At 40.3% G+C, this 18,859-nt stretch overlaps 1 protein-coding gene across 1 annotated transcript; it reads left to right on the top strand.

Moving 5' to 3' along the window:
* Positions 1-36: 36 nt before the first annotated feature.
* Positions 37-18,244, top strand: igf1 (insulin-like growth factor 1). The gene is made up of 5 exons (XM_085386001.1): positions 37-306; positions 1,614-1,773; positions 11,499-11,746; positions 11,906-11,938; positions 13,781-18,244. The coding sequence occupies exons 1-5, from the start codon at positions 259-261 to the stop codon at positions 13,838-13,840; spliced, it is 549 nt and encodes a 182-aa protein (XP_085242127.1). The 5' UTR covers positions 37-258; the 3' UTR covers positions 13,841-18,244.
* The last annotated feature ends 615 nt before the right edge of the window (positions 18,245-18,859 follow it).

Genomic DNA, 18,859 nt, shown 5'->3' with positions numbered 1-18,859 from the left:
GACGAGTAGGAGGCAAATGCTGCCCCAGCTGTTTCCTGTTGAAAATGTCTGTGTAATGTAGATAAATGTGAGGGATTTTCTCTCTAAATCCGTCTCCTGTTCGCTAAATCTCACTTCTCCAAAACGAGCCTGCGCAATGGAACAAAGTCGGAATATTGAGATGTGACATTGCCCGCATCTCATCCTCTTTCTCCCTGTTTTTAATGACTTTAAACAAGTTCATTTTCGTCGGGCTTTGTCTTGTGGAGACCCGTGGGGATGTCTAGCGCTTTTTCCTTTCAGTGGCATTTATGTGATGTCTTCAAGGTAACTTACCTGATTTCCTTTGACACTATACATTATCACCTTGATTCTTCACTTGCTCACTATTTGCACAGAGCATCTTCGCCTACTTTAAAAAGAAACAATAAAAGGGGATTCTTATCGCTTGCTTGTATTTCACAGCTTTTGAACGCATGCATTGGTGCGGATTTATTCACATTTTTTCTCCTTTTCATCCACTTATGGAACAACTCTCCCGCATGTCCTGGTAATCTATTTTATTTTTTTCCAGAGATAATTATATTTTCTACATTTTGCTTTGATTCTTTTTTCTTCTTTTTTCTTTTTTTTTTTTTGCAATCAAAAAATCATTGACATGGATCGTGCATGACTTTCAGCGCAGGTATGAATTTGGACATTTTCCGTGCGCCCGGCGCTTTTTTCCACCAGAAAGCCCTAATGCAGCTGTGCAACTTTCAAAGTAATTACTGCTGAGTCTGCATAATTTACGTGGTAAATATCTAACCTGATGCCTCTGCGGGGTTGAAAGACAGAGAGCGGGAGAGAGGAGAGATTATCAAGAAACACTTGCGGGCGTCGGGACTTTGCGGTTGTGATGTAGATGGATAACGTTCCGTGTTTATTCTCTTTATTATGTACATTTGGCCCAGTCAGCTTCCTCCGCGGGCTTTGGCGGGAGAGCCTTTTTCCATCTCACATTTTGGATCGGAAAGATCTCTTGGCAGCTCATTTATTCTCCTTTCTGAGTGTCGAAGCACTTTTGCGCCTAATAATGCGCTGACAGCTAGGCTTTGGCACATTTTAAATGTTAAACTGGTTGTTAATGATAGATAGCCTGCATTTAATTAATGTGATTAATGCAGATTGTTGTTAACTTGCTAAGACCCACTACACAGAAGCCGGGCGGATGGACGAGAAGGAGAGGAGGGGGGTATAGTGTGTTTTCAATTTGGACGCGCTCCGCTCGGTTACGCACAGGCGCTCCGGAGCATCAGAGCTGCTCAGCCTCCTGTTTGACTGACTCTGGCACCGAGTGCGAGTCTGGATTTAATACATTTTCCTCCACATCTCCAAACTCCTGTAAAGTTACCATCTGTTTCTTTCCCCTTTTTAGCAGATGGAACATCCTGGATGCCCAACTTTAAGCTGGCTGCCTTTTTTTTTTCAACCCTGCCACTTACTGACGTGCCTTTGAGCAAGACACTGTGCAACAAACTGTCACAGCAGATGCGCTAAATGGAGAAGAGTGCATGAAGCTTTGAGTTGTGGTTAAATGAAACTCTTTTTCCGATGATGCTGTGAAAATGTTCTTGCTCTCTCCCTGTGCGCAGAGTGCGATGTGCTGTATCTCCTGTAGCCACACCCTCTCACTACTGCTGTGCGTCCTCACCCTGACTCCGACGGCAACAGGGGCGGGCCCTGAGACCCTGTGCGGGGCGGAGCTGGTCGACACGCTGCAGTTTGTCTGTGGAGAGCGAGGCTTTTATTTCAGTAAGTGCACCTTTTTATTTATTCATAAAGGTTGGCTGTATATGTCCCAGAGCTCTCCACCTCCTGCGAGCTCATAAATAAAAGAACAGCCAGTTTGACATCTCGTCTTGGCTTTCCCTTAATGTTTTTTTTTTTTTTACTTCATTCATTCCTCATCCACTCTTACATCTTATATTTAAATTCCCTGTACATTTGTTTTAATGCTACTCTCATCACCGAGGTCAAATTCTGAATGAGAAAAGTTAGATGAAATATGGAATAATGATAAGTAACTCTTATTGGTGGCAAATCGCAGCTGTGACCAGAGGGAAAGGGCTTTAAGTGGAATTTGGCTATCTCCAAGAAAAAGGAGGGGTAGAAAGTAAATGTTGCAGTGAAGTTTTTTCTTTTTTCCACCAGAGAAGGGAGAGCCACCCAAAGAAAACCCTCGACTAAGAAACCAGGATTTAAATCTCCAATTTTTCCATTAAGGGTACAACCTAGCCCAGAGCAGCACAGGATATATGGAGCTATGAAGGTTAGGTGCAATGTTCCACCGGCAGCCAGAGTTTCTCAGGACATGTATCCTGCTTTGTCTGTCAGAGACGAGCAGCACGACTGTACATTAACAGTATAGTTGGCTCCCACAGAGCTGAAGGTTAGAAGCTTATTATTCACTTTTCTCTGGCTGGCATCCATCAATTAAGCCAGTTTCAGCAAATGTCCTCAACGAGCATCACATCTCCACCAACAGTCATTTCTTATTCATAAAATTATTAGTTCTCCCTCTGACTCCTGTGCAGTTTTGTCATAACAATCCATTTTAAATGGTTTGGTTTGGTCCCAAAGTTATGAAAGATTTTCCACATGTGGTAGACTTTGTCAGCTGCCAGTTCGAAAAACAGAAGAAGAAGATATAAGATTTCTCTTGGAGATCAGCAGCATCTATAATGCATTTGCAGTTCTTCTCTTTTCCAGTAATTGATTTCTTTCACCTTCGCTTGAACCTGAATAGTTTGAAAATATACCTTTTCTATCGTGTAGGACAATTAGAGGCCAGAAGAAGTGGGCAGTAGTGGTCTAAAGCCATGCTCAGGTTTAGCAGATAACTTTACTGCGTTCAATAACTTAGTTTGGCTTGATAACCCATTATTTTTTTCCTAATTATCACTAAAATGTAGCTGATTGAAATGAATTGGATAAGCAGAAGAGAATGGATGGCATTCACAAGCTTAGTCTAAATGCAAGCAGCATAGACTTCACCCTATGATAAAACCTACCCTGCTTTATGGTCCTATTTGACCATAATTTACTACGTAATCATCATGTTGCATTAGCTAAAAACCAATAATCAGCAAAGTGTTTACTGAAATCACAGATCGCAGGAGATGATCTGGTCATCTCCTAATAGAATTCTACGTAGTCCGACTTTTCCCATTTTTGCACCAGAGGAGTCGCCCCCTGCTGGCCATTAGAAGAAAAAAAATGCAGGTTTAAGGGACTTCAATACAAATATTGTCTATACACTCTGGTGTTGAAACAATGCTTAACAGCTGGGTTTAAATCCTTAACTGACCTAAACCAAGTACTGTGGTGCTGTGATTCCACAACGTGTGGGCCAGCTTTTAAGGGTACTGCAGGGCCCACAACCTCAAACTAGGAAATACCTCATCTTCAGTTCATGTGATGAACAAAGTCGCAATTATAGGTTTGGACCACAGAGCTACTTCTACTAATCTAAAGTATTTGTGAAAAAATTACGGCAACACACTAGGTCATGGTTAGCACTGCAGTTAGTAAGAACATAACATAACGTATACAAGTGGACTGATTGATTCTTATATAGCGCTTTTCTACTCTTTCGGAGTACTCAAAAGGCTCTATACAACATGCCACATTCACCCAATCACACCCATTCCACAAGAACCTTCTCTATTCATAGTGCTTTCTAACTACATTCACACACATGCATACTCCGATGGATGCATTGGAGAGCAACTTGGGGTTAGTATCTTGCCCAAGGACACTTGGCATGCAAACTAGAGGAGCCAGGGACCAAACCACCAACCTTCCGATCAGTAGGTGACCTGCTCTTCCTGAGCTACAGCCAACCCTCTAAAGGTTCTTATTGTTGAAGGGTTATTTCCATCTGCAGATCTCTGCATGTGGTGGCATGGCTCTGTTCTGGGACCTTTCCACCTTTCAATATACATGGAAAGGTGTGCCATGGATGGAAGTGGGTTCTAAAGTGGCGTGCAGATGTATATAGATGTGTATAGCAACTGGGGACAGACTAATAGATGGGATATGCTTTAGGCTCGAGTCCATTTGTGTCATGTGATGCGAGTATGAGGCTCTGAGGAGGCGTCTGTGTGCCTGGTAATTTACACGAACACAAAGATTTTACATTACCCTGCACCAACTACACTTGCGCCCTTCAGTCGGACTACAGAGACATAACAAGAACCATTGCTTGGCCGTGGTGTCTCTTCAGCTATCTGTCGCTGTATCAGAATATAATAGACTCTTCATGCAGCTTAAATATAAGAGTTGGTCAACTGGATTTGTACAAGTTCATCAGCTCAGCTATCAACTGTTTTCGTTTGGCACTGAGAATCATCTGAACTGTGCTTTGATGGGACTAGCTACACCTGTCATGAAAAACGTCTGACACTGCATACAAAGTGCATTATGCAGGAAAGTGTTTACAGAACTCAAGTCAGAAGGTAATTTTCCCAAAGACTTCTATAGGACCAGAAGTCTTTTTCAAACTACAGCTATCACCCTCTAGTGGCCTGGAAAAAAATGCAGGTTTAAAGCACTTCCATGTTGGCTTCTCTTTTAAAAGCCAGAAGCTACTCTCAGATCAATTTCCTGCTTTCTACCAGCTTGTTTATGTATGACTTTGTTTCGGAGAGATTGGAAATTAAATAGGCACAATACAATTCACACATCACTGTAAAACCTCTCTCTTACCCCTTCTCTAACCTTAACAAAGGGTCTGAGTTGCATAACCTAAACCATGTTTCTGGCTGTTATGCTAAGAGATTCTACAAATTAAATAATTTAAATTCTATGGAATTGCGTCTTCTGAATGTAAATAGATTTCTTTACAGATAGCAGTGTCAGCATGCACCTTGCTGCTCCTCTCCCCGAATCCTGCTCCTTGCAGCTTTTCCAGGACCAGTCCACATCATTCTCTGCGTCAGGGCCTCTGTATGGCATTTGCCAGAAAGTTTTTTGGAGAGCCACCAAGCTACTGCAAAGCTGTGAGCCGTGTTCGTCCAGATGCTCCTGGAAATACCCACATGCTGTGAAGTGGTCTTGACAGCCAGTCCGATTGCCAGTATTCTGCCTGTTAAGACTTTTTGGTCTTTGGATTCCCTCGGCTTCAGCGTCTTCTTCTTTAAATGATCAAACATAACATTTTAATAAGTGCAGGCCTTGGATTCTGAGTAAACAGGTTTGAACTTTGGCATCTTTTTTTCCTTAGCAGTCTTTTTTTTTTTTTTTTTAAACCCCAACTCTGAACATTTCATTTCTCCAATTTTGAAATGGTCCCGTGACCTGTCTGCAGCTGTAGCTTAAAAGTTTTTGATATGTTTAGGATTTTGACAAGGTATGAGAGTGTTCAGAGCCGGGTGATGTGGGAATGTGACAAAGGGTTGGATACTGATACCGGAGTTTAACTGCAGTTTATTAAATGGGAAAGTGTTGAACAGAAGCCAATGTAACTCATGAATCCTCATGTAGAATATACTTCTTAAACAGGAACAGACCTTTTTGTGGTGGTTGGTGGAACGTATTTGTCTTTCCCACATTACCTTACACTGAGCTGTCAGTGGACTACACAGCATCCATCTATCAATGCTACTTTTTCCTGTTAAAAAGAGGCGTATTTCATGAACACTCCATCCATTCTCTGAAAAAGATGACAAGGTTTGAGCAGCAGGGTGCTGTGCCTTGGAAAATATGCTTCTCGCCGTCGTCCTCGGTTTCTCTTGCTCTCTCATATTCTCGCTGTCATCCCTTTTCCTTTGCTTCTAGTCAGTAAAATATCTGGAGAATCCATTTGGGCTCTGTCGTCCATAGGACGCGGCAGAGTAACGGCTTGGCCAAAGGAAGCGTGATCCTTTCCCTGAACTCTTCCCCTCCAGTCTGGCCGTGTTGAACTTGGCAGCCCTCTGATTGATAATGTGTGCAGAGACAGTGTTGCAACAACAGCGGGCTTTATGTGCTCACAGTGCTTTTTGCCATGCCACCAGTAAAGTGAAGCACACTTGTATTTCACAACTGCAGATTTCCTACCCTGACAGAAAACATTAGTTGGTGGAAATTCATTTTTTTAAAGGGTAATTAAACAAACTGCGGTCAATGAAACAGAGAAAAAAAAACCTGCAGTCAGTTTTTCCAATTATTAGCCCGACCTAAAAAAATCCTTAGTTGTCTTTGTAATGCTTTAGCAGGCAGGACTGCGGGGTGATTTCACTGGGATGTTCATTCCATGAATCAGATCTGTTATGGGACGTTTTTTGGCTGAAGTGTGAGTGCTAAGTAGCTCCGCGCTCTAAGTCACTTTTAGTTCATGCTGAAATATTCAGCTGTTTTAGAGTGAGCACGAGATATTTAATCTTACTCTGTAAGACTTCTGCATAGTGTCTGCAAAGAAGATGAAATAATCCATCCTTTTTTCAGCCAAAAGCTCATCGTCGCTACACAAATACCCAATAAGAAGGCAACCAAATATAAAATGCAGTGTGCTCAGGTGAGTTGAAGGTGGAAAGGAGAGTGGAGGATGAGATATGACTTCCTTTTCAGTGTCTGTCCCTGCCAGTTTTATTCAGAGCCACTTGAGCTGGAGAAAGAGGGAGAATGTGTAAACAGCACGTCACATGCACGCACTTAGACTCACGCATGGCGAGGCCTGGTCCCTCAGCAGCAGGGGATTATGTGGATTACAGGATGATCAGGACACCCTCCACCATCCCCTCCCGCCATAGTTTTGCACTGGACCTGGGCACACAGCGGAAGGCACCAAGGCCCGAAGAAAGCCCTCCTGTGTCTTCTCCATCGCTATGAAAAGGTGTCGATTTCCCATGAAGACCTGAAACTAAACATCTCTGACCCCCGCTGCGAAATACTGGAACAAAGAGGCTTCTCATGAAAAGGACAGGCAGGCGTCGTCCAGATTTAAATCTGTACATTAGGTGAAGTTGAGACTCGAGGGATTTGAGGACACTAAAAAATACTTAACCTTTTCATTCATTCACATTATGCAAGCCTTCTACAAAGAAAACAGGGGAACATTAGTTAGATTTATAGATATCTTCTTCATGGCGTTCTTTTGTCTTTATAGATCTCATAAAATGGCTTGGTTTCGCTTGTTAGGTGTAACCAAAGACTCATGCACAGCAGTGATCACATTACATTTGTCTGTAATGCAGAAATGTAGCCTTCCTAAATTCGATAACTATTCAAATACTCAAGGCTATAATAAATAATGACATTTATCTCCACGATAAGCAGAAGAAATACATGATCAAACACAGGCATTAACCGCAGACAATCTAAAAGATGGATGCAGCTTCCAGGCAAAGTTCTTTCCCCTGCGATCTTTTTTAATGGCCACCAACTGGTGATAAAGACTTCCAGTGTCGAGGCTTTGCAGACACATGACCACTAACCATGTAATGATAACTTAACTTGTCTCCCAACTACCGATCATGAGAAAAAATTACGTTACATTTGTAAATTCCAAAAGTTGTTGCAAAACTTTTTCAAGAACACATACCCTGAAAAATCCATCTTTAAATATTCATAATGCATTTGGATAAGGTTCAAATTCTCACAAGCCGTAAAACATGGTACCAATGATAAAGGGATAGTTTCTAGTACTTAAAGCAGCTTTTCTAGTCCCTGCCCAGCCGTAAACTCCCTGACACTTCACAGGAGGAGCAGTGCACTGGCTCCAAGAATCCACTGCTTTTTATTGACCATGACCAAGCTGTAAAACTCAGATGCTTTCTGTGCCACTCTGGAATGAGGAAATCGAGCCATCTCTCTCCGGTGCTGTTCCTTGGAGGAATGAGCACTATGCATGCTGAGCCTGTCAAATACCAAACCAAAGATGTTTCAGGGAACCGTGCGGTGACATCAGATGAAAGACTTTACGAAAAACTAACATAGATTGTGGCTAGTCAAAACTATAGCATAGCTTCTGTTAAGAAGGATGCTGTCAGAGTGACATCCAAGGTGAAGAAGTACTCCACCCCAAAGACCAATTTGTGGTTTTTGTGCAGCCAGCTGTAGACTTAAACTTCAAACAGTGCTTCTATACATATTTAACCGGGGTCAAGTCTACGCAGACGCGTTCCACACATGCTCACTAGAAATCGTGTGGACCTCCTGATGGAGGAAGAAGAGCTGCTTAGTTTGCTGTGTTTGGCTGAACAACAGGAAAAAGTCAAAAAGAGAAAACAGTGTGTGCAAATTCAAAACAAGAACAAGATCAAGGTTGTGCAAGACATCACTAAACTACACATGGCGTATGAAACAAGCTTTCACTTGACTTTTAATTGGTGTGACTGCAGTGGTGCTAGTCCACACGGCTTCAGATTTTGGGTTGAGTGCTAATGTGCATATCAGTGATACAATGAGACAAAAGTTATGATTTGGCCTTTAAAAAGCACTTAAAAGAAGGTTCTGTAAATGTCTAAGTGGCTAATTCGTAGTGGACAAAGACTGTGGTTGTTTTCAGTTTACAACCGGTAGAACTTATTCCAAAGTTAACACACTTATGGACAAAGGAAAATACCTCAGAACACATCAAAATGTTCATAAAACTTCTGAAAAGAATAGCTTTTTCAATGTCCAGGGTTTCTCAGAGATGTGTGTGTTAGTTGTGGTTCCTTGACTCACCGGTTGTGCGACATGCATAGCTATCCAGTGTATCAGGCCCTCCTAAATAAACCTCTGGCTTTTTTCTCTTTATTTTCTCGAATTCACCACCAAGTACGGTATGTGCTGCTCTGGTTAGAAATATTTGTACAGGCTGGCATCATCTGCAAAGAAGTAAGTTGTTAAAGGTCCTTCCTAAAGACAGTTGGTATTTAATAATCAAAAGAAACGTTCTTTCTTTAAGTTTTCCTTCAGACTGACTTTTGCAAAATCGGCAAAACCTTTTTTGCATCTTCTTTATTTACCCTTATTTAACAGTCACAGAAAACAATTCTTTGTTGATGGGGGATTACAGCAGTTATCCAAAGCTTTTAGACCTGATTATTATATGCGTGTTTTCCCCTAACCTGCCTGAGCTGATTATCCTACATGTTACAACCGGCACCAGCTGATTACCCTGTCCCTTCCAGCTGTTTGTGCAGCAGGGTGGCAAACTATTTTCAGAATAATAGCGGATGTTAATTTGTAAGGCTTTATTGGGGGGGGGTGGGGGGGTTGGGGGATTGAAAAACAGGCCAGGCATTGAAGCACAGCCCCTCTTTTGGCTTTCAGAAACCATTATATAATCACCAGCCAGGGCTCAGTGTCGCAATTTTCTCATTTTAAATGTCTTCACGTCAGGTGTTAATAGAACAGCCAATGCTTGGCCCACTGTTACTCAGTGGGACAAGCACTGAAAGAATTTCTTAGAAAAACAAAATGAATACAATCGTTTGAACTGTATATAATAAATAGTTTAAATATCCAAATCAAGATTTTTTTTCAGCCATTTAAATATTTCAGTTTTCTAGTTTGCACACATCTAGTTTAGAAGTCTGAGATCTGGGTAAATCCAGTTCTTCTGTTTCCTAAATAATGCAGGTGCACAAGGTATTTTTAGCATCCAGCTACCTGATGAGCAACATGAAAGCCTCCCTATCACCCCCCATCTCCTCCTCTTCATTCACACCTCTGTTAGCCTCCACTCTGCTTTGTGTCTGGGGGCCTGAGGAGAAAGATGCTTCTGTTTCTGAATGAAAGCTGCTCTCTGTTCAAAATAACGTTGTCAGGACAAGGCAGACAGAGAGCAGAAGTTAATGCACTTTGTCAGCACTGGCAGTCTTCTGAGCCAAGAGCTATTAACTCTGAGAGGGAAAGGCATTTCCTCCTTGTAAATGCCATATTAAATTATTATTATTTCATTTGGTAACAGGGAAAAGCCCATCAGGACTATATTGTTCAAGGTGAGCAGGGAATTGTAAATGGGAAGTCTGGGTTTTTCTAAAAGCCACCAAAGAGGGTGGGTTCTGGGGGGTTAGGGAGTTAAAAGAGGAAGTGAGTACTGGCGTCACTGTAACTAAATGTGATCATTGAGTCAAAAATCTGTCACGCCCTGAGATGTATTATTTGGACTCAAAAACCTCCCCCAAAAAGCAAAATACCCAAAACACCTTTGCTAGCTGGCTTTGCTTCTTTACTTCATGCAGTGAGCATGCATCATGTCTCCATCCTCAAAATCTGTGTTATTTGAACGAGCCTCCAGGGTGCTTCTGCCAAATAAAAATGTGAATGAACAGTGGGACATAGCCAATGGTGGTGTGGTCCTAAAAGCCTGCCTGGATGTTTCTGCAGGTGGATCGGGCCCAGGGGACTTGTGGCTTGGCCTCGCTGGACTATGTAAAAGACACCTGGGCCAAAATGGCTGAGCAGGATATTCTCACCATTTGGGTGACTGCCCCCCTTCCCCCACCCCTTTCCCTCCTTTTTTTTAAAGTTTTTTTTTTTTACATTGATGCAGCTGCCAAAATGAGTCCACAGTGTGCAATGTGATATGTTGTAAATTTTACATGTAAGAAATCAGTGTCACTGAGACCGTACGGCTGTTATCACAGCTTTATTACGAGCGTGGCGTCGGCGTCCAGCCATCGCCAGAATGTCTTTGATTAATTCTATTAAAAAAATAAGAAGCATAGGAAAGGGAAAATAATAATGTCATAATTTAAAGACTCAAAAGTGACAATTTCAACTGAAAATGCGTAGTAAACTTTAAATCAATGGGTATTTTGGGAAAAAATAGACAAAGGCACGGATTTTGTTGGCTAATATAAAAATGTTTTGTCAGCTGTACACATGTAAAGTGTTTTTTCTGGCCTATGCTTTATATTTGTACAAATTAAAAAATATATGCAATTATATGTAGAAAGCACGGAAATCATGAAACAACATTGTTCCTTTTTGCTTCCTAGCTAACATCAATATTTTTGTTGTTGAGTTTGGCTGGTTCAGCTAAACCTGTACTGGCCATAAGCATGAGGACAAATTTACCACTTAAATTATGTACTAAATTTCAAATCAAAGTTCCCTTAATTTAGAAGCAGGTAAACAAATGCGGACAACACTGATTTTACTGGCTGAACGGACATTTACCATTAACAGATTTTTTTTTTTCCCTATAGGATGATAGCAAATTAAGCTAGCAATAGTTTTGTTAACCGATTTAAAATGTTGTCTCTGGCTGACTTTTTATATAAATATACTTTTAGAATATATCCAGTCATATGAAATCATTAAACAAATCTATGGTTTTTCTTCAAGTCCACTCAAGAGCCAAAATATTGCTACCTAGCCTTTTTATACCAGCTCGTGTAAACAAGTGCAGATTTCTTTCTGAAGTAGTAAAGTTTGGATCAATGAGTCCTTTATTTCAGCGCACTAGCCACCAATTTTGTTGGGTAGAAAATTAGAACTAAGCAATGGAACTGGTTCTGTCTCTCCATTGTCTAAAACCTGCTGCCGTTCTTCTCAAACAGATAAACCAACAGGCTATGGCCCCAGTGCAAGGCGGTCACGTGGCATCGTGGATGAGTGCTGCTTCCAAAGCTGTGAGCTGCAGCGCCTTGAGATGTACTGTGCACCTGTCAAGACTCCCAAGATTTCTCGCTCTGTGCGTTCACAGCGGCACACAGACATGCCAAGAACACCCAAGGTTAGTAGCAGAGCGAGCAAGGGGACAGAGCGTAGGACAGCGCCTCAGCCAGACAAGACAAAAAACAAGAAGGTGAGCAAAGCATCAAAACAGATAAATTTTAAAAATTGTTGATTGGATTGAATTTACATTTTGTTACATACTCAGAACATACGTGCATAATATCCTGATTAATTAAGGTAATATAGCTTAATTAGCAGAAACTAAAGTGACCTATTTTTTCTTCCACAGAGACCTTCACCTGGACATAGTTCATCCTTCAAGGTATGCATGCAAAATGATCTCATGTTTCATTGTCCTTTTGTCATCTAAGCTTTATCAAACACGCAATCTCGCCAATGACGTAAGAGTTTCAAAAGCAGGGCAATCTTTTTACAAGAAATGAAAACTTTATATAAATCCTAGTTCTAGAACATCAGGGGGCAACTAAAGAACGTGTAATTTCTAAATATGGATTCGCTGTCATAGTGTGAGCATTTTAAAATTCAACCATGTGCTTTTTACTCTTTTCTCAAAAAAAAAAACACCATTAGAATCGGAAGAAGAAACTAAGTGGTTTTTGTGGTAGACCTGCAGTGGCACTCCCCAGGCACAATCTCCACTCTGCTACTTTACATTATGTCCTAAAATTCAGATAGCTTACAATACAACACATGCAAGGGAAGGAGCCAAAGCATACATATCATGTTTAGTGATTTTATGTTTGCAGCTGTTCGTACATCACTGGCAGTTGGTGGTGAACAATTTTAGATCTGTTCGAAGGTTGAGATCATACTCTGTCCGAATATAGCATGTTTTCTGACTGAATGCATTTGAAATCCGAGTGCCCACGTCTGATCAGAATAACCACACTCAGAAGAGGCAGAGTGTAAAATCAAGCATTGTAGAGGGAAGGATGTTGAAGAAAAATTCAGTGAGCTGCATTTGTTTGAATTCATTTAGAGTCCAAAAATCAATTATATAAAGAACATATCGTTGATTTAAAATATGCAGACCTCCTTGGCAGGGAGGTAAGGAGTTAAGAACTAAGTAGATAACTACTCCTAGAATCTACTAGAATAAGTACTGTAATAAGTACAGGCAGAACTACTTATGTACTTTCCCTTACTTAGGTCTTGCATGGCTCAGGCACATAAAAACCCTGTTTAGAGGCTAGGATGTGCAGATGTTAGTGGAAGAAGAAGTTATTTAAACACTGAGAGTGAAGAAAGTGATCAGCAGTCAGGTCAGGTAATTTTAAGGGCTTTTACTATTACTAGATTCTGGACTCTTCCAGAGCACAGTCCAAAGCAATTTCCCCCTGATTTCCCCTTGCTGTCAGTTGCTTGAATACAAGACCAGGATACCCCATCTGCTCTAGTGTTACCCTAACCAGTGTAAGAATCCTTATGGCATATGACTGACCTTAGACAAGATCACTTTTAGACCAACATTTGGATGTTGGAATGTCTTGATGCATGTTCCATCATACCAGAACGTTGATTCGGTTCATTGTGGACTGAAAAGGACAGTTGGATCATTAACAAAACCTTTCTCCCACTGAAAGTGTAATGTACAGATGAATGAAAACAACTTTTTGGGATTTGGAAGTTAGGTACTAAAATTGATTCCTATTTGAAGTTACCAGAAATAAAAAATGAAAAATTTGTTTTGTTTCATTATTGTTTATCACCATCACCATCATGTTGCTGTGGTTAGCAGCTGTTTTAGGTTCTAAGTTTGAGCATCCTGGTTGGCTAGGGTCTTTCTGTTTGGAGATTACATATCTGATTTCATTTCTTTCCACTGACCAAAGATGCGGTTGTTAAGTAAAGTGGTCATTCTGAACTGGCCATAGATGTGAAAGTGTGTATTTCTAAGTTTCTCTAAATTAGCCCCAAGATGCATGGGTAACCACACAGAGTGTATTGCACTTTTTACCTAATATCAGTTGGGATGTGTTCCAACCCCTTGTGACCCCCAAGTTGGATAAAGCAATATGAAAACTGCCGGGTAGATGAATTTTGACCAAATAAGTACAGAAGACCAGGCCATCCGGTATCTTCTATATCTCTGCTGTACATCTAAAAAAAAAAAAAAAAAAAAAGTGTTTCTTTTTTGTTGCAGGAAGTCCACCAGAAAAACTCAAGTCGAGGAAGTTCGGGGGGCAGGAATTACAGAATGTAGGGAAGGAGCAAATGGACAAATGCCCAGCAACTTGGGAGGAGAGAAGGGAGTGGCCTTACCTGGTACCCCTGTGGAATGGTTCACTGTAAAACAAAAGAAAGAAGATGCTAATAATGACCTGAAAAGCTCTTCAAAATGATTGAAAACAGAGAGCTAGGTGGTGTGTAAGGGTCTGATGTGGAAAGTTGTGATTATTTTATACACTGCACCATTCCATACTGGGAGGAATTCTTTGTTAATGCAATGTAACAGACTAGTTTAGCTGCTAAGACACGAACAAGAGCTTATTATACCTCCATGTGGGAGCTGCAGCCTCCCCAGGCTCCAGGAAAGATGGGAACGTATCTGGGCCTCAGCCAATCAGAGAGCAGCATGACTGTGGCTCGGTCACATTTAACAGTTAGTACCCCAGTTCAAAGCTGATATATTACCTTCAGAGTTTGTTTTTATGCACCATCCATTACTGTGGATATTTTTATTATGTAAAAAAAATAAATAAAAAAGGTTTGCTTTAAGGACAAAGACCAGGTGGTTCATCAGAGTTTGAACATTGTTGTAGGTATTTTAACTTGAGCCTAAGTCTAAACCTTACTACGAGGAGTCGCTGGAAGGTTTGAGATCAGTCCAAATCTCTCTTAAGCCCCAGGAAGTGTTCAAAACCTGAGGACTGAGTCTACAATCCAAACATTATAAAAAGAGCTCAAGCACTATTAGAGGGGATTTTAAAGAAAGTAGGTAGTACAGAAGGTACTACAAAAACAAGACTGGGATTTTTCACATTTTCCAAAACAGAAAAACAAATTAACCAGAAGCTAAAACTGAGTTCTCGTTTGGCCCTCAGAAGCGTGTCCTTCGGTGAAGTCAAAGTGCATTTGGCAAACTGAAGCGGAAAAAGTCAAATAATGACAATCAGGCAAAATGTTTGTCGTCTGCATCCTTTCACGTGTCAACACCCCAGCCAAATTTGATTTTTGACAACAGTTCAGTCAACATTTCCGTTTGAGTGGAAACCTGTGTTTAACCTTGAACACAGGTTTCCACTCACAACCCGTGTTCAAGGGTAAACACGATGTTATGAAAGTTTAGTCAAAGCAAGTGCTCTAAAAAAAAAAGCAGAGCCTTCACACGTATGAATTTAAGTGATTGATCTTGACCTGGATATTTTATTAGCTTAGGAAGGCTGAGAATTTTGCAACTTTATCTGATGGCAAGAGTAGAATAAACCTCCACTGCATTCATTGCAGAGTGCACCCAAGAAACACACATATTTGGTGAACGTTGGCAAAACCACAAGGACAAATCTTTCTGGTGATGTGATGTTCGCATATCAGAATACAAATACACATACAAAAGCACTCACAAGGTAAATTAGAGTTATGCAACTACAAGCAAAGGTCATGCAGACATACACCAACTTTGATGAAAAGCCAGTTCTGAGAAGTCCTTGCATGAGGACTAACAAAAACGGCTGTTTGTTTAAGCCTCCAAAAAAAAAAAAAAAAAAAAAAAAAACCCAATAAAAAAAAAAAAAAAAAAACGATAAGAAAAAAATAATAATTGCCCAAGACGACTCATCTCTGGCTCTGTCTCCTCTGCCTGTGTATAATCAAACAGTATTCCCATTATGTTAACCTATGCATTACTATCATTCATTGTACATGATGGTTTCATATAACAAAACTGTATTAAGAATCCTATCCACTGTATAATGGTGCTATTTTGTAGTTTGTTACTTGCAAGAGATGGCTAAGAGACTGATGGCAGGGCTTACATTGGAGGTCTTCCCTTTTGCACAGCCTTGTGGCCACCATTTTAATAGTGTTTTTATTTGTAAGCTGTTTCAATAAGGTAGTAGTCTAAGCGAGTAAATGTATCTGTGTGAAATCTGTGAATGCATGAAGAATTTAAAAAAAAAAAAAAAAAAAGGAAATGAATATACCATGTTGTGTTCCCAAGAAGGCAAAATGCTATTTTTTCTACTGTTTTAAATTATTTTCTCAATATAGATCCCTTATGCCAAATAACTTGACAAAATAACTGTGAACAATGATTCTTCCAATTGTATTAAGATTGTAAAAAGTCATCGTGTACTTTTGTCTGTCCAGATGTGTGTGTTGGTGATAATTCACCTAACTGGAAGTCAAAGTACCAGCTATTGAAATTACTTAAAACAAGACAATGCAACCTTTGTCAAACAGTAGACAATCAGCATACATCCAACAAAAATCCCAAATGTACCCATTTCAGTAACATATTTAGAATCTGGATCTTTAATTTAATGACATAAATAAAAAGAGGTCGTTGCTACTCTCATAGAGACGGGGTGACGAACCCTACGAAAGTAGGGCTGTGGACTCAGAGTTGACTGGTCGATAGTTTAGTTGACACGCTCTTACCTAATAACATTTTTATTGATTATATGGTCCTCAGTCTTACTGGGCTCACAACTAAGGACTCACCCAAACCTGAGTACATTGACAGTATATAAGATGGGCACTGTGAAGTCAGCCACTAGTTTGAGAAATCCTGTTGAGGTCTTGAGCTGATTTATTTATTCCTTTTTTTTCCCCTTTTCTTTCTTTTTTTTTTTTTTTTTTACCATTCTTGATGCTTTGAAACCAGAAAAGATGAACTTTGAAACCACACAAATTTATATAGGACAGAAAGTAATTTTGAATCTGCAGGAGTCACCCTCTGGTAGCATTTGAAAAGAATGCAGGTTTAAACCTCTTCTGCTTTGGCATCTGGTTGCCTATGCCTATGAGTGTTGGTTAGCCAATGTAATTATTATTTATAGATTTAATTAACTATTACTCAGAGTCGGTTCCAAAGTAACTGACAACATTTAAAGTTCGCAGCATTTTGAAAATCACAGTTCAACTACCAACAAACCACATCATCTAAAAATTGTAAGACAACATGTCTGCCTTAGTATATTTAAAAAAAATTTTTCTGATAATAACTTACACCTGCAGATTTATCCAGATACAGCTTCACTGGCTTCAGCAGATAAGACTAAAATGGGTATGACATACAGTGAAGGATTAGGGTCATTGAAAAAAAATATCTTTGAGTCGGACCTGTGCCTGTCAACATGGAATATAATGGCATAAAGTTCAATATTTTATTCTATTTAACTAAAATTAAAGAGCTGCTTCACAGAGATTGTGAGCTCTTCTGAAAACTACTCCATTGGCATGGGGAAACAATCACAAGTTGTACTTGAAATGTTAATAAAATTCCTGCTGCTATCTCAAAACTCCAGATTTTTTAAAAAACCCCAGAGGATTATTTTTATCTTTGTTTTTTTGTTTTTTGTTTTTTTTAGCTATTAGAAAACTAGCAAAGCCATTTGCAGATATATTAACTTTATAACTTTAACACAGTGGTTCAGCAGAGCTTAGAAAAATACAGCCATAATTGCAGTTTTCCCATTCTTCCCGTTCCCACTCCTGGCTAATTGCCTTTAACACACTTCTCCATTATTTAGTCTGTTGGTGCTAACAGTCGCGACAGAAAAGAAGTGATCTTCCCACAAAATAAATGTAGGGCTGAATTATTACTTGTGCTTTGTCTCTACATTTTTTATTTAGCCAGTTAGCTTAGCTTGCTGACTACGTGTACTCAATGTAATCCGCCCACTAGCAATCCTAAAGCTCACAGATTAACACAGGAAGTGAATCCTGTGTGTTATTTCACCTCAATTTTTAAAGATTAGATAAACAAGATTCTGAGCTTTAGAGGAGCTTTAAAAAATAAATAAATAAAACCCTCTGGGCAGAGCCAAGGCAGCTGTTCCCTGTTCCTAGCTAACATTGCTAAGCTAAACTAAAACTGGGCTTACGTTGTGCGATTTTTTTCAGTCGCGTTATTCAGCTCCTGCTCAAACTGCACGATTGACTCGTAGAGGTTAGAAGTTCTTCGGTCACGATGCAGGGTCTCACACTATACGGCCCGATGCTCTGATGCGACCTGAGTGCTCACACTGTGCGTCCATAAAATGAAGGTTATAACAGAAATTCTGTCGCTCGCTCTCCCTCTGTCTTTCACTCACACAGACATGCACCACCACCATCAACTTTGCTAAATTGCTAATGAAAAACATTGATCAGCTGTGATTGAGCAGCAGTGTAGAGCCAACTATTTTCACGGTTGTTGTGGTCGTGATAATTTTGTGAGGCCACATCAAAAAGGCTCGGATGAGCTTTCCAAAGTTCTACAAGTGCCTCCATCGCTTGTGTTCAGCTCACACGCTGCACTGCCGTGCTGCTCCGTCTTTTTCACCGACATTTATGTGTTTGCGTGTGCGCAGTGTGAGCGGCTGCGGTGATACCCTCACGACGGTCGGGAGGATTTCAAATCGGTTTGAAATCCTCACGACCAAGCGATTGATGATCGGGAGCTGGTCGTGAGGTGTTAATCGCTTCTCGTTACCCAACGTATACTACACGATCCACGACGGACGATAAAGGCCAAAATCGGGCCGATCACCAAAACGGGCGCACGACTCAAAAATCGGCTCAAAATGGGCCAAAAATCGCACAGTGTAAGCCCAGCTTAACGGGCTACTGAACCTGGCTTCATATTTAAGCTACAGTTAAAAATGAAATTAGCCCATGTTGAGAACTGAACTAAGATTGCATTGTCTGGCTTTAAGAGTAACCCAGGAGTTTAATTTATCTTGTCCAAAACATTCGTTATCAATTCTCAATTAAAACTTATTTTCACAGATTAATTTAAAAGTGTGTTTTTGTTTCTAAAAAGGTTGTATAATGTGGATTTGCTATATTCTTTAGTGTTTATTCTAAGCAAACTGTCTTATTAGTCAACCTGGCAGCAGAAATGAAATAGGAAGCTGGCTGGAGAACAGCTCTGGTCCTCCCAGATCTTCAGATAAATGGTATAAACCAAAGACTTTTTGATTAAAGTGAAGCCTCACTCACCATTATTGTATCATGAATGAAACCAATGAGCTGTTCATTAAATATCAAATGATGGTATCACTGTCTCAATTTCACT

The sequence above is a fragment of the Rhamphochromis longiceps genome, linkage group LG17 (assembly GCF_057381845.1).
Source record: "Rhamphochromis longiceps isolate RC_006_pf linkage group LG17, R_longiceps_female_GT1.1, whole genome shotgun sequence".
Lineage (NCBI taxonomy): Eukaryota > Metazoa > Chordata > Actinopteri > Cichliformes > Cichlidae > Rhamphochromis > Rhamphochromis longiceps.
This window is presented reverse-complemented; position numbering and strand designations above follow the sequence as displayed.

Coding starts and splice junctions, on each gene's coding strand:
- igf1 (XM_085386001.1), top strand. CDS start 259: ATGTCTAGCGCTTTTTCCTTTCAGTGGCATTTATGTGATGTCTTCAAG. Junction 307..1,613: donor ATTTATGTGATGTCTTCAAG/GTAACTTACCTG, acceptor CCCTGTGCGCAG/AGTGCGATGTGCTGTATCTC. Junction 11,747..11,905: donor ACAAGACAAAAAACAAGAAG/GTGAGCAAAGCA, acceptor TTTCTTCCACAG/AGACCTTCACCTGGACATAG.